Source organism: Oncorhynchus kisutch, linkage group LG6 (genome assembly GCF_002021735.2).
Source record: "Oncorhynchus kisutch isolate 150728-3 linkage group LG6, Okis_V2, whole genome shotgun sequence".
Lineage (NCBI taxonomy): Eukaryota > Metazoa > Chordata > Actinopteri > Salmoniformes > Salmonidae > Oncorhynchus > Oncorhynchus kisutch.
Window position 1 is genome coordinate 69376692 of NC_034179.2, and position 15302 is coordinate 69391993.

At 44.2% G+C, this 15302-nt stretch overlaps 2 protein-coding genes across 5 annotated transcripts in view; both read right to left on the reverse strand.

Annotated features, from left to right (window-relative positions):
• Positions 1-1798, reverse strand: part of LOC109891910 (C-type mannose receptor 2-like) — a 51561-nt gene extending 49763 nt beyond the window's left edge. The window contains exon 1 of the mRNA XM_031827286.1: positions 1563-1798. Coding sequence (XP_031683146.1) covers positions 1563-1680 — 118 coding nt within the window. The 5' untranslated portion in view covers positions 1681-1798. The remainder of the gene's footprint in view (positions 1-1562) is intronic.
• Positions 1799-4415: 2617 nt separating this feature from the next.
• LOC109891913 (serine/threonine-protein kinase tousled-like 2) lies at positions 4416-15260 on the reverse strand. 4 transcript variants are annotated; one of them, XM_031827288.1, is made up of 21 exons: positions 14611-15260; positions 13440-13522; positions 11742-11813; positions 11556-11625; positions 11385-11428; positions 11198-11299; positions 10914-11015; positions 10692-10784; positions 10378-10488; positions 10112-10248; positions 9785-9937; positions 9625-9691; positions 9416-9513; positions 9252-9333; positions 8880-8971; positions 8680-8769; positions 8223-8392; positions 6313-6451; positions 6101-6212; positions 5860-5967; positions 4416-5651 (listed from the first exon to the last, which is right to left on the reverse strand). In XM_031827288.1, the coding sequence occupies exons 2-21, from the start codon at positions 13518-13520 to the stop codon at positions 5478-5480; spliced, it is 2097 nt and encodes a 698-aa protein (XP_031683148.1). In that variant the 5' UTR covers positions 13521-13522; positions 14611-15260; the 3' UTR covers positions 4416-5477. The 4 variants fall into 4 exon arrangements, with proteins under 4 accessions (XP_031683148.1, XP_031683147.1, XP_031683150.1 ...); XM_031827287.1 differs by having other exon boundaries at positions 14673-15228; XM_031827290.1 differs by lacking the exon at positions 11198-11299 and having other exon boundaries at positions 14673-15228.
• Positions 15261-15302: the final 42 nt, after the last annotated feature.

Consider the following 15302-nt stretch of genomic DNA (forward strand, 5'->3'; position numbering starts at 1 on the left):
CTGCTGGAGCGGTGGTAGGCCCCCTCCCAGCAAACATCTCAGTGGGAGGGGAGGAGAAGCAGCAGTGAGTGGGTGGGATTTGTTAGGGGCTGATCAGCCCTTTAGAGGGTGGTTGGGTGGGATTTTTAGGGGCTGATCAGGCTGTTGGCTTCCTGCTTTCTGTACAGCTCGAGTCCAAAGACACAGGGGTGGTACCTGAAATTACTCCATGATCCTAAAGGTAAGACCGAGCCCCAGGAGATAGGGATTGTTCTGAAACTTGTACACGCAGGTAGACCTCAGGGTGTGAATAAGTGTCTAAAAGACAGAATAAATAGGTATGATGGAAAACAAGAATGAAAGCATGTGAATGAGGGATCTGCATTGCCTTTGCAATTGGCAAACAAACCCAGTACCATCCACACTGCAGGTGTAACAGCTAGACACCACAATATATCTGGGACCTACATGACATTGTATTGAGAGCTGACACAACTGTGCTTTTAGAGAAATCACACAGAAACCAAAAACAATGACTGTAATAACACAGCAATAACAGGAGCTGGTGAATTACAGTATATGATCTTCTTATTGACTTCATCACCTTGAATCATCATACTCAGATTTGTTGATACTGTTTTCCCTCCCTTGTACTAACTGAACTGTGGCCGCATTACACACAATGTATGTTCTGGTGTAGACCTCAGTATCAAAGAACTGAATACATCTTGTTGAAAGTTCAATTCCCTCTGAAGGTGTGATATAGGATCGGCCAAGTCAATTTAAGTTATATTTCCACATGGGAGGAACTGACAATTTCATTGAAGAAAAAAAACGAGTTTTTAGTTTGGCCCACCCCCAAAGTTGTTCACAATGTCAAGTTGGTTACTGGGCCTACTTTGTCTTCATTTCAGAGAGACAGTGAAATAACTTTTATAGCCTAGTGTTATCCGTCTTCAGTCATGGATTATTATTATTTTTAACCTAGATTTAATCTCTACAAATCGACCCATAGCATGCCTAGGAATAAGGCAGGTCAGTGTTCAAAAGCGAGAGGTCATTGTCGTGTCCATAGGCCTACACGGTACACGGGGACAGAGAAGAGATGGACGTAACTGTGTAACAGGATGTAAAGGTCACATCTGCCCCCGAGGTGGCAAATATATGCAACGCGTCAGTCCCATACCAGTTTACAAAGGAAGGACACATATCTACCATTTTACATTTCCAAAGAAGATGCGGAAGGAAGTATCTATAGGTATATTAGAATTTCACTTCAAGTTTCCAAACGAGAAAACACCCCCCCCCCCCCCCCCCTCCCCCACCAACACACACACACACACACACACACACATCTGGTTCCACTCAGAATTCGGACTTTCGTGGCATTCCAATGCATCAGTGAAGTTCGGATAAAAAGTACCCGTAAAATCCCACCAGGTCCCCCCCCCCAAAAAAAAAACTAAATAAGTTTTAGGTGGATATTCAGACATGCAATAACAAAGAGTCTGCGACTCTCGGTCTCCAGAGTTGTCCTTGAATGAAAAGCCGAGAAGCATTCGACAGCAACATATTGATCTTACCTGAAACGCTGCTGTTTAGTTCCAGACTAAAGATGAATAAATATAAAGTGCATTTGTAAAAGTGAAGGCAATTTTTCCATGTTCTCCTCGAATTCTTGTTTCGGTCGCAGCGTGGCATGCCCACTATTGCTCAGCAAACTGTAAATCGGAGCAATTTATGGAGAGCTTTCCTTTCGGGACGGATGGGCAGAGTGGTGGTGGGTATGATGGGTTGCAGATGAGAGGAGGAGTAGAGTGGGCTCTGTGTCTTTTTAGCGCGTCATTAAAACTGAAGTTAGCAGACGCGTTGGGTCTGCGTCACCATACTCTAGACCGCCTCACATTCACACACAGTTGTGCACAAACTAGATACACTGTATTGCAGATATGCAACACTGTGTCAGAATCTCAGACATGCAACATTATTACCATGCATTTTCTTGAGATCCGCCCGCTGTTACATTGTAACAACATCCCTGCTTGTGATGCGTTACATGTTGCAAATATGTAGCCTATCTCGTCTAGGCCTATTTGTGTCCTTCAAAATAAGGTATTGGTATTACAGATATAATATATATATATATATTATCTGATAAATCTGTATATATATATATATATATATATATATATATATATATATATATATATATTACACCTATAGACACTTGATTTCGCGACAGTAGAGATTGAAAACATAAATTATTTTACTAGATTCTGACTCATAGAATCATTCCCCAAAGCAGCAGTGGGGTGACAGTTATGGACACAGATCATCTAAGTGAGATTGCAACAAGAAACAGTTTTACTTCCCATCCCAAAACCAGAGACCAAAAGCTAACTCATAAATATGTGTAAAAAATACTAAAGTGATGGCTTCTTGGCCTCCACAATTCTGGATAATTTAATTATCACCGTATTGCTGTCCCTTCCTCGTGAATCAATTAAACTGCCATGGTGCACATATTCACCCCTGGAAGGATTCTGTGTTGGGGATTGGTAGTGGTGGATGTTGGGGAGAGTGGAAACAATCCAATGTCAATCTGTTGGGAAATGCAAGAATGATGCATCAATCAGAACAACTTTACATTGGTGGATAATGTGGGTGTGTCTGCACAATCTGCACAAGTAGCCTAAAAGTTCAAAGCTGGTGTCACCGATGTGTTGGCTTCATCTTCTCTCTTGTGAACACAGTCATTGTTGGACCATTAGCAGTATGCATGGCACAGGGCCCTGTCTGTCTCCCTCTCCACTGATCATTATTGATCTGTGGCTTTGGCAGTGCACTGCACACAACCACACTCAGTTTAACACACATTTTAAACAACGTGCGAATGCACCGTGCACGGTAGTAGCCTACCCACAGAACTAGATTGACCGCTGACCCCCTCAATTACTATCTCTATGGCCTACCCATGCATTTTATATCAGTGTGGTTCAATGGTAGAGTGATCTTCGCTCATGGCATCAATTCAGCACTACGTGAGCCCAATCATTCATTCAATAATGTGACTGTTGTAATATAGATAATTACTTCAGGGGCTCTCAAATAAATTTTGGCCGGGGACACCTTTTGTGATAGCAAATTCATCGGGGACCCCTCATAATCAGAACACAACTGGAGTGAGATAAAAAATAGCATACAAAGAGTTCTACTATGACTTTGGCAGTGCATGGCCAGGCAAACCATTTAAAAGGTCCATCTCCTGGCATCGGAGAGAACATTTTTTGTTGTTGCGGTTTTCTCTCGAGGCAGAGAAAACATTGCAGTTTTAAAGTAAATGCATTTATAACATAAAATACAATTAGGATGGAGGTGATAATTGGTGGAGTACTGTGGATGCCAATATCCAGGCCTATGTTGCCCAGGGTTAATTAAGAACATCATTTGTAGATCAATCATGTTACATTGTATTACACCCTCTTAACCTATTCTACAGATCTCTTGGCCAAAATTAATTCAATCTGTTTGTAAAATTCATTAAAAAAAAATGGAATGTAAAAATGATAGTGTATAGAGAGATTTTGAGATCTGACCGCGGACCCCCTTCAGTACCTCAGGGTCCGTGGACCCCATTTTGAGGACCCCTGGGGAGTATAGATGGGTTGGATGTTTAGCAACTTAACACATAAGCATATATGGGGCAAAACAGACAGGGCTGGCTTAGTTTGTTGACATGTAAACTATATTTAGTCTCAAAATGTTTATTGAAAACAAATACATTTGCACAAGGAGCACTTGTCTCTCAAATACATCATTACAGTTGTTGGTTAGCTAGCGAATATGAGCCATATTAGCATAGACATTAGTCAAAACACCTCAACACAGTATCAACAAGGTACAACGATTCCCCACATGGTTGTTAGCTATTTGAATCATACCACCACATGGCCTTCTGCCTCATCGACACATCTAGTCTCATGGTGTTGTCAGCCAACCTGTCTTTAGGTAATTCAAACTTCTCCATCAAGTTTGGTTTCCCCCACTTTGTTATATTCATTTTATATTTTTGTCATTTAGCTGACGCTCTTATCCAGAACAACTTACAGGAGAAACTAGGGTTAAGTGCCTTGCTCAAGGGCACGTTGACAGATTTCTCACCTGGTCGGCTCTGGGATTTGAACCTGGCCCAAAGCTCTTAACCGCTGGGCTACCTGCCGCCCTTTCAAAGATTTTCTTGATTATTTTAGTTCTTCCTCGATAGACCTTCTCCAGCTGTTCCTGGGTCTTCCTGGTTTCCATTTTCCCCTGCAACCTCCAGGTGACAGATAATAAATATTACATAAGTGTGCTTTGTGTTGTTGAAATGAGCTTGCCGAGCCTTCTGAGAGTAAACAACCCAACCAGAACTAACACCCCCACAAACACTCAGATCGCAGAGTTTAACCAATAGTATTTAATGGGTTATGCAATTCTCTGCTAAAGCCCAATCTCCTCCCAACAGTACAATGAGTAAACCAGTCCCTTGCATTTTATTGGCAAAAAAATAATTAAAACAGACCTAAATAAATATGTTTTTATGAAGTGAATTACTAAAACGAGAATAGGGCAAAAAAAAACGAAAGAGAAATTTAAAAACCACCAATTGCTTTTTTTTCCTTAAAATTGGGGAAATGTAAGTAACAATTCTTTAAAAAAGGGACCATTCATTAGTTTTCCACGTCATATATCATGTAACACAACTAGAACCAATATAAAAACTGCAGCGGAACAGTGCCACCATCTGGAAGTCTTAAGCTTTGGTCACAGGATTTAAAACAGACAGGGGGGGTGGGTATGCCTCCCTTCAAAAACTACCTGGAGCCAGGAGAGTGGCTTAAATTAATGAACGCCATAGGTCTTGTTCAGGTCCAGTCTAAAGGCAGGCTAGACTGGTACTGTCAGTCAGGGGAGGGGGTTGGATGACAACCAAAGCATTTATCAAAAGGAGAACCCAGAGCATCTGGGACGACTCCGAGGCATGGTGGGTGTGTGTGTGTGTGTGTGTGTGTATGAGATGGAAAACAGAGTCTTCCAACAGTCCCTTCCATTTCTCAAAGCTAATGCAGCCCTGTTCCATTCTTTTAATCTTAAAATTGTTGAATTTTCCCATTTCTCCTCAGCTCAGTGCCATGTCCCTCTCCGCACTGTGGGGGGACCCTAGGGCTTTGACCCCCAGAACAACACCACCCCTCAGGGGAGGGAGAGACAGGGAAGCTGGGTGGGTGGACATGGAGGGCTCCAGGTTTCAGTTGGAACACTGATTACCCCACCTCTCTCCCCTCCACCTCATCCATAATTCCTCAAGCTCCCCCTGCCTGCACCCCAGAGGTTTCCCTGGGGTGCTGAGCCCATGGTGGGACATAACAGGATGGGAAGTGATGAGGGGGCTGAATCAGGCAGCCACCCCCACCTTCCACTCAGGTCAGTCAGTTCATAGTGAGATAGATAGTGAGGGCTCAGTTTGAGGCGCTGCTGTTGGAGGAGCTGGAGGTGGAAGGTATAGCCGTGCCAGAGGCCCCGGACGTGGCCACAGACTTGCGGATGTGAGGCATGAGGAAGGGGTCACTGGCTAGCTGGTGCACATCGATACGGTCCTCCTTCCGGTAGACCAGACAGCGCCTTATAAAGGCCTGGAGAGAGATAAAGGAGGGGACATTTAGAGATGCTGTGACAGGAGAATAATTTGTGCACAGAGCAGAAAAGGATGAATGTGTAAAGTAACAGACCAATGAATGAGGGATGGAGAAACAACACCAGGTGAGGGAGAATTTAGGGAATGGACTAACAAATGACAGAAAGTTGAGGGAAGGACAGACGACAACAAAAAATAAGTAGTACCTTAGCTTCTGGGGTGACCACTGGTTTGGGGGGAAACTGAACCTCTGTTGCCTTCAGTATGGTGTTCTCCTGCAGGATGTCCTGTTGAGACTGGTTATGGCCAAAGGGCTGGAGGGGAAGACAAAGAAAGAGAAAAAAGGCTAAAGTTAGCAACACAAAATATCCTCATCTCTTAAATGGAATATAAAGAGCATGAATACAATTCTGAGAGGAGTGAGTAGTGTGTGCGTGCTTGCATTACCTTGCGTCCGTACAGAGCCTGGTAGAAGATGACTCCCACTGACCACACGTCCACCTTGTTGGAGATTTTAGGAGGCTCTTTACCCACCACAAAGCATTCAGGGGGAAGGTACCTGCAAGGGAAGATCATTGCTTAGAGCAACACTCTTTCCACAATAACAATCATCCAAACAAGATAGTCATTCTATTGTTCTAGTTTGTGCGGCGCCTCACCAGTAGGTCCCTGCACCCTGCGAGGTCAGCTCCATCCCATCCACTGAGTTGTAGCTGTCGTCGTCCATGATCTTGGACAGGCCGAAGTCGGTGATCTTGATCTCCCCACAGGCTGTGCCATTCACCAGGAGGATGTTGCCTGAGGAAACGACAAGTCAGAGGTCAAGACAAAAGTTCACAATGAACATGAAGGACATTTCTCTGTAATATACTGGCATGGCTGGTTTATAAATTGGTCTAACGACATGCCACGTTCGAATTGTCTACAGACAAGTTTCTCTGGTCAAAACATTTCATTTATACTCCGGTGGAATGTCTAAAGACAGACAGAGACTTTTCGGTTTTCTTGTTGTAGACATAAAAGTGTGTTGTCATGGTTACCTGACTGCGACAGCAACAGGACAAGTTAAACAAATTATCCGGTAGAATGCCCTGCATTTATTACGTCACATACACAACCGTAAGCTATTTTCTTTAATTAACTCGACATTACCTTGTTGGGAGTTTATTTTCCTGTAATAATTAATAAAAATGTACTAAAAAGGAAGCCTAGTGGTTAGAGCGTTGGGCCAGTAACCGAAACGGATGGGATTATTGGTGTTAAAATACACCAGTTATGCTATTTGGATCACCAGGCTGCTGTCAAGCATATCATAACAACAACGACAAGTTTCATGTCGGACGACAATAGAACGTTCATGAGGTCACTGCGACAACAGTCTACAGACTGTCGATGTCGATAGACCAACTGTAAACCAGCCTTAAGAGTCAACTGAGGCTAAGGTATCTTTTATCTTGTCTCGTTTTAGTCTGCTGTCATCGTTTCAACTTGCTTTACATGTAGAGTACCAGTCAAAATGACACACCTACTCATTGCAGGGTTTCTTTATTTGACCATTTTCTACATTCTAGAATAATAGTGAAGACATCAAAACTATGAATTAACACATATTGAATCATGTAGTAACCAAAAAAAAAAAAGTTAAACAAATCCAAATATATTTTATATTTGAGATTCTTCAAAGTAGTCACCCTTCGCCTTGATGACAGCTGTGCACATTCTTGGCATTCTCTCAACCAGTTTCATGAGGTAGTCACATGGAATGCATTTCAATGAACAGGTGTGCCTTGTTAAGGGTTCATTTATGGAATTTCTTTCCTTCTTAATGCGTTTGAGCCAATCAGTTGTGCTGTGACAAGGTAGGGGTGGTATACAGAAGATAGCCCTATTTGGTAAAATACCAAGTCCATATTATGGCAAGAACAGCTCAAATAAGCAAAGAGAAACGACAGCATTCTGCAGCGATACGCCATCCCATCTGGTTCGTGCTTAGTGTAACTATCATATGTTTTTCAACAGGACCAATGACCCAAAACACCTCCAGGCTGTGTAAGGGCTATTTGACCAAGGAGAGTAATGGAGTGCTGCATCAGATAACCTGGTCTCCATAATCACCCAACCTCAACGCAATTGAGATGGTTTGGGATGAGTTGGACCGCAGAGTGAAGGAAAAGCAGCCAACAAGTACTCAGCATATGTGGGAACTCCTTCAAGACCGTTGGAAAAGCATTCCATCTGAAGCTGGTTGAGAGAATTCTAAGAGTGTGCAAAGCTGTCAACAAGGCAAAGGGTGGCTACTTTGAAGAATCTCAAATATATGTTGATTTGTTTAACGCTTTTTTGGTTACTTCATGATTCCATCCATATGTGTTATTTCATAGTTTTGATGTCGTCACTATTATTCTACAATGTAGAAAATAGTAAAAATAAAAATAAAAAAACCCTGGAATGAATGTGTCCAAACTTTTGACTGGTTCTGTAAGTGATGGCATCAGTGTTGACCTGATACTAATATCGCAGTGTAACTGCTGCCATGCTAGTGTCCGTGCGATCTGCTGTGTGTACCCACCAGGTTTGAGGTCGTAGTGGATGATGGGTGGGCGGATCTCGTTGAGGTACTTGAGGGCGTTGACCATCTGCATGATGATGGAGCGGCCCTCCTTCTCCGACATCAGCTTGTGCTGCTTCAGGTAGAAATCCAGGTCGTTCCCCTCACAGTACTCTAAAACTGTACAGAACCTGGAGCACAACGAGAGAGAGAGAGCGAGAGGATGTGGTACTGTTTAACTCCAGAGCCTAGAAAAACGAGAGTGGAATCGACTGTGTGGTACTGTTTTAGTTTAGAAACCGCACAGAGCCTGTTCCACAACGAGAGACAAAGGAACCGACTGAGGTACTGTTTCAAAACAGTAGGATAGAGTTGAATGAAAGAAATAACACCGGAACTAGAAACCCCCCAAAATCTCACGTTCTATTCCAAAGATGTGTTGGATATGTTCTGTTGCTCTTTTGGGGGGGAGACTTACGAGTCTGTGTCGAGTGAAAAGTAGTCGTAGAGTTTGACTATCCGTGGGTGGTCCAGCTCCTTATGGATTCTATACTCTCGACATGCGTGTCTGAAACAGAGACCACGTTAAACTCCAATGTTAAAACCAAAGTGCTTTTGTTACCCGTATCACTCGGAGAAAATAAAATATCTGTCTATGATAAGAAAAAGGGAACTCACTTGTGGTAGTTCTCTTTCTTCTCATCCCTCCAGTTCTTGTTCAACTGGTGGATTTTGACTGCGACGTATCTCTGCTCCGTTAGGTCAAAGGCCTTCAAAAGTGAGAGACGTGACATCAATTACAAATAAATGATTCTATCACATCCATTATTCTTTATCATATCTGAGAAAAACCTGGCACCAACATGAAACCGTATGAAAACTTGGCAGACTTAAAAAATGGATTCAGGTGAACATCAAAAGTTCATCATTATGAGAAAACCTTTCGACCATGTAGTCGCTATACTTAGTTCAATGGGTAACTATGCATTTGACCATGATGACAAAAGGTCAGTTCCACTGACTGTTAATGAATGGGCAGAGTGCTCTCACCTTATAAACTTCACTGAAGCCACCTCGGCCTAGTAAGTAGAGCAGTAGGTACCGGTCGTTTAGCGTAGGGTGGTCTTTGAACCTGTTGCAGAAATCAGACATATTTTGATTATAAGTCAAACGGAGAGAACACAAATAAAATAACACTGGTAGAGAGCACGTACGTGGAGTTATCCTCGTTGTGGATCCTCTTGAGCTCGCGGATGTGCAGGTTCCGTACTCGCTCCAACCTCTCCAGCTCAGCCTGGATCTCTGCCTCCTCCTGCAATACACAGCAAGCTTATTAGCAACTTTTACAGGAACCAACAGATAAACAGTACACAAACTACATACACAAAACATCGAAACATTGCATGTAAAAACAGCACACTACCTTCTTGAGATGGCCCAGTCTTAGTTTGAAAATCTCCTCTTGTTCGTGATACTCGGCCTGCGATAACCTGGAAGAAGAAGAAACTCACCATCATAAACAGTACCAAACCTGGGAAAATGTATGCATTTAAACAGAGAGTGGAAGAGGCGGGGTAACATACGCTTCGCTCTCGGCTCCGTTGGCCTTGCTCTTGCGTTTGTTCTGCTCCAGGCTTAGGGGCGGGGTCTGGGCCATTGAGGGCGGTTTCCTCTTGGCCAGGGCCTTCCTCTGTCTCTCTATGTCCTCTCGCTGGGAGTTGATCCTCTCCTGTTGCCTAGAGACGAGACACAGACAGACACAGAGACAGACAGAGACAGACAGGAGATGGGGAGGGTCAGTGCTGATGTGAGAGAAAGATATTAAAAACAACAGAGGAGAATAGAGAGGAGGAACATGAAGGAGGAGAAAATGAGATGCAGAGTGAGAGAGGCTTTTGAGTGACCCTTACTTGATAAGGTTCTGAAAGGCATATCCGTCGGTCCACTGTTCTGTGAATGAGGCACCATGTCGGACGGTGGTGAAGTGACCCAGACGTAGACGGTCCTGCATGCTCTTGTCGCGACACGCCATCTTCTCCTGCTTCGACTGGGGGGGGGAGAACACACACACACGCACATTATACTTGGGGAAAGCTAGTCCTTGGTCAAGAAAATAGACATGGGTTAAGTTATTCTAGACTCCCAAGCCTGTTGTAGGGACAGAGGGAGAACTCACTTTCTCAATCAGCAGCTTCTTGCTCATGGTCACACATTTGTTCAAGCGTTCTTTGTACCGCTCCAGCATCCTCTGCTGCTCATCCAACTGCCTTCGAAGGTCACAGTTCGCCTGAAACAGAACGGGTCAAAATCCCATTCATTAATAGTCCTTTTAATGAAACAAAGCTCTTTTAAAATGTCAGACGGTAGTTTCTGAGGTCTGTTCCCATGTCTGGAGCATAATGCTGTGTCATGACGAGGCCAACAACATGTTATTCCATTAGAAGACAGAATGGGAAAACAAGGACGCGTTGATGGCAGAGGTGTTCCCACCCGCAGTAAGTCATCTATCCTCCCCTCCTTCTTCTCCAGGTCAGAGTTCTTGTTGTTCTCCATAGCAGTTAGCTTCTCTACTGTCAGGTCAGACTGCAGGAGGAGGCGAGAAAGAGAAATGAAGTCAAACAGTCATTAGAGACGTGTCATATTATACAGGAGTTATTACAGACATCACCAGTGCTCTGTGAATCTGTACAGAAGGTGCAAGGTAACAGCTACCTGTGTGGCTTTGTGGTTCATGTAGAGGGAGACAGGCTTTAGGGAACAGGATGAGTGCTCTGTGTTGGCTGAACCCATAGAGGACGGGCTGCCCTGCTGCATCTGGGATACAAAGACATCCACACATACCACTAACATCATGTCATGGACCACAGTAACATTCTGCTTTGCATTCAGGTCAGTTTGAAGGGCATGATGGGTTCATTAGGAACAGGGGGGGAGAAAAAAAGATATGGTGAAAAGGGAGGAGGAAAAAGAACAGGGAAGTGAGGGAGCATGCTCACCGTGCCTGGGGGGTTGGAGAGGGAGTGATGTTGTGGGGAGGAGCGAACAACTGGAGGGAGACTCCTGGCAGGACTGGTACCAGGACCGCTACCACCAGCAAACTGACAGATTTTATGGAAAAGTCAGAAGAAGAGCGAAGGAATTGAAAGCTATGGATGCATTTTGCCAGAAAGTGAGCACACTCACCTCAAAATAATCACTAATTTTCTGTCCTCTTGCTCCTCCTTTCCCTGGAGAAGAGAAAAAAAAGGCAGAAAATCTGTGTGACATTGATCTATTCTGACAACAAAATGGCTGCCGGCAAGGCACGACTGAGGTGAAAGAGAGATCACAGAGGAAGGGAGACAGACATCTCACCTTGGCTGCTGTCGTACAGCTCTGCTTTCCTCTTCCTCGTTCGCTGGTCGTTGGGCTTTTTCTCTGGGGTCTGGATAAAGAGTAGGATAAACACATTGTACTTTATGACAGCGGACGATGTCTAAAATATCAAAATTTTTCACAAGTGTGAAAAAATGTATCGCGTCACTGCTGTGGGACACTGACCTCCAGCTCTTTGTCACTGAGAGAGCCCACGCTGCACAGGCTCTGATTGGATGACTCATTGTGGCCTGAACCCTGTTCAAAAAACAAACAAACCCACACAATTACCAGTCAGACAAAGAGTGGAAGGATATGCCAAGGGCAGGGAGGGACTAAACTTAATTCACAATTAAACCAGGGGTGTGGAAGGGAGGGATAATGCTTTCTGCTTTCATTTGACTGACTGCTTCTCACCATGGCTACTCTCTGGTGAACAGATAAGGTGAGTGATTGTGAGAGAAAGAGAGAGCAGAAGAGAGTCGGAGAGGAATAGGCTTGAGCTAATATCATCACCATTCGTCTCCACACTGTGCACCTACCCTATTAATTCTAAATGTCTGTTCCCTAGGTGATGCCTGTCACTCAAATGACTCACTTTTGAATTCACCAGGCTCTGCCATATCAGAAAAATATACTTAGTCATTCTGGGCACATAATGCTGCTCCCTCTAACTAAATTGAACCTGAAATTGCTGAACATCAGACATAACTAATGCAGGTGGGAATAGGTCTCTCAATCTTTTTCTCCCTCACACCCTCGCCTTTCATTATTTTATCCTCATTCTCTCCAGCCTTGTTCAAACAATTTCGAAATCCTACTACTCAGATAGGGTATTGGAGGGCTTTCAGTGTTTCCCCTGTATTCACTTAGTAGTGGCGCAGCTAAAGGAAATCATTTCTGTCCATCCTTAAAATGTATGTACAAAATTCTCTCAGCTCCATTGCAAAATTGATAGAATTGCAGGAAATTAGCTGAAAAACAGCACATTTCTCTCTGCCGACAAGGCAGCTCAGGATGACTGATAGGGAGCAGAGCTACAGGGCTGTTCAAGGTCGAGAGAGAGGCTGAGCTGCCCTCATATCTTGGGGCTTTCAGACCTATAACACCAGGGCATGCTATATGTCTCTCATCTCTCTCTAGGCTAATACTTCCTTTCTCTCTTTCCCAGTCTTTCCACACACTGCAACTCTGTCAGACGGACCCTGGTCAGACGGGGCGGCCGTGGTGTGATGCTTTTAGCGGGAGCCGCCATTTTCTCTGCGACAGCACCGTGCTCTGGGTTCAGTTCTGCCTATGGCTGGCATAGAGCCCAGTCCTGGCTCTGATTCACTCTCTGGGCTCCGGTTCACTTTCCACAAAGGCAGCTCTCTAAGATGGAGTTTACCTCAGCACCACCAGGCAGGACCTCTAATCAAAAGCCAGAGAGCTAGTGCCATAACATCTGGTCAGGGTTTCTACGCGTATGAGGGTGACCGGCATTCATGCCCTTCCCTGCCCCCCCCCCCCTGCCCTTCTTGGCAGCCCTCCGCACTTGCATATGCAGCCGCCACATCATGAGCCAGTAGGAGAGGATAGCATATCACACCAGCCAACAAACACAGACGCACAGCTCTACATTCTCAAGAGAGCGAGAGAGAGGCGGAGGGGGCCAGCCGGTCCCTGGCCAAGCTCAACCAGAAATTGAGAATCAAACAAAGAAAAGGAGAAACAAAGAGAAGGGGTGAGAGAGAGACAAAGATAGATAGTTATGGCCCTAAAGTAAATGTGCAACACTGAGATCCCGTTGTCAGTCCTACATTAGTAGATAGGGTGGAGCGGCAAAGGAGCAGGACCCTATATAGGCCTATCTCATCTCCAATGATATAGTGTAGTAGCACAGACCTTAGCCACGCCGACCCCGGTGAAGCGAGCCTCCAGCAGCTCCTGGCGTCGCGGGTCCAGGCTGTGCAGTTCTTCCATCATGGCTGCAGGGACAATGAGCAAGAAACACACAATTTGATATCAGATCTGTTTACTTTCCATAGCACAGACGAACATCATACAGAGTAAGAATACAAGGGGTTGGAAATCCTCTGACAACAGCTTGAGGATTTAGTGACACAACCAGTTCAGGGTTGCCTATAGGTGAATGTGTTGACGCATGCAACTATACATTCGCAGATAATGACTCATGGATAACCTCAGACACACCTGTTTTTTGTTTAAAAAAATCAAAAGTCGCCACCACTGATTCCAACACAGAACTTGATCAACAACAACAAATCAAGCAAAGACTAAACAAGCAAGAGCTGTGCACAGTCTAGTGCTGACTGACATGGGACATTTCAGCAAATATGGTTTGAAAACTGTGATTACAGTATTGTGATAAGATTAGTGAATCTGATTGAGTCATTTTGCCACATAGCTAACTAGCTAGGCAATGAAGCAGACCGTTTTGGCAAGAAGGGTCAGGCCAGCGACCAACCAACTTGTTAATAGTATATCAAATCAACTAGCTAGATAACTAACTAGCTAGCTGATCAAAGAGTACAGGCAGCTTGCCATCATCCACTTGCAGGGGACAAACTACTAACAATGAGAGTAACATGATAGACATCGTCATGACTCGTGATCATGTGTTCATTACATTAGTTGACATGTGTGAATATTTCAGCCCCCCACCAAAGCTAAATGCTTGTTAACTAGCTAGTTAACTACAGTAGCTAGCTAACGTCCGACGTTAGCCACCTGGTGCAGCTAACTAGTAACTAGCAAGTTGGTCACTTCGTTGGCAAATATGTCTGATAGGTAACTAAAAAACAAAATGTTATGTTTCCAAAATATACCTACTTGTAAAATGGTAAATTTAAGGAGGGGGGTACATAACTAGTTAGCTAACTAACGTTACTAGGTTAAGGGTGATGGATAGCGACATGTCAAATGTCCGATTAACATGTAACGTTAGCTAGTTAGCTAACGTTAGCTACATAACTGCTGTTTTTCAGGAATATTATGACCCAACCCGAAGTTTTATGTTAGAAATAAAACATTAATACAGCTCGACCAAGGTTACCTGTTGTAATTATATTTTCCACGGGTCCAATCTTTTTTTGTCCAAGATTCTTGTCTCCCTACCTCGACACTGCCAAACGAGGCCTCATCCAAATCCCCGTTCTTCGGTGTTGATTTGTTACCCGTTAGGAGACGAGCGTCTGCTTGGCCCCCCAATAACGACGGATAGTTCCCTTCTCCGCCTAGAAGTCCTGGGGTATCCCGAACCCGCCTTTCCGCACTCCCTACACGGGTATCCCCAGGTTCACATTCCTTTCATCAAGGGCCGTACCATGCCTCTTTCGGGGTATTTATCCCGAACAATGACCATCACTTGCCCTTTTCATCGCGAATATGATCCAACAATGTGGCCTTTATTGTGTTTTAATTTTGTCCTCCGATATGATATGTTCTGTCTAATTCTGTACTCAATCAGAACAAAGTTGGTGTTCGGCTTCACCTTCCTCGCCCTAGCAAACAATCTGTTACGGAAGTTGTGTTGTTCCGATCATTTCAGTTGAATCTGGATCGGTTCGGTTTCTCATTTTGGGGGGGAATGTAAACAATAATCGGTAAAGCTCCCTTTATTCTCGTGAGATTGTTCAAATTTGTCTTTCAACCTTCACCCCAACCACGCCTGCCCCCAAAACCGACTGTAGACCAATTGAAGTCGATTTACAAACTAGCTACATGCAATCTAAAACTGCCCATAAG

Bases quoted from the DNA above. Each gene is read 5' to 3' on its own strand.
- LOC109891913 (XM_031827288.1), bottom strand. From the start codon at position 13,520: ATGATGGAAGAACTGCACAGCCTGGACCCGCGACGCCAGGAGCTGCTG. The intron at 11,626-11,741 runs GTCAGTGTCCCA...CTCTTTATCCAG, and splicing joins TCAGTGACAAAGAGCTGGAG to ACCCCAGAGAAAAAGCCCAA. The intron at 8,770-8,879 runs GTGAGTTCCCTT...TCTCTGTTTCAG, and splicing joins AAGAAAGAGAACTACCACAA to ACACGCATGTCGAGAGTATA.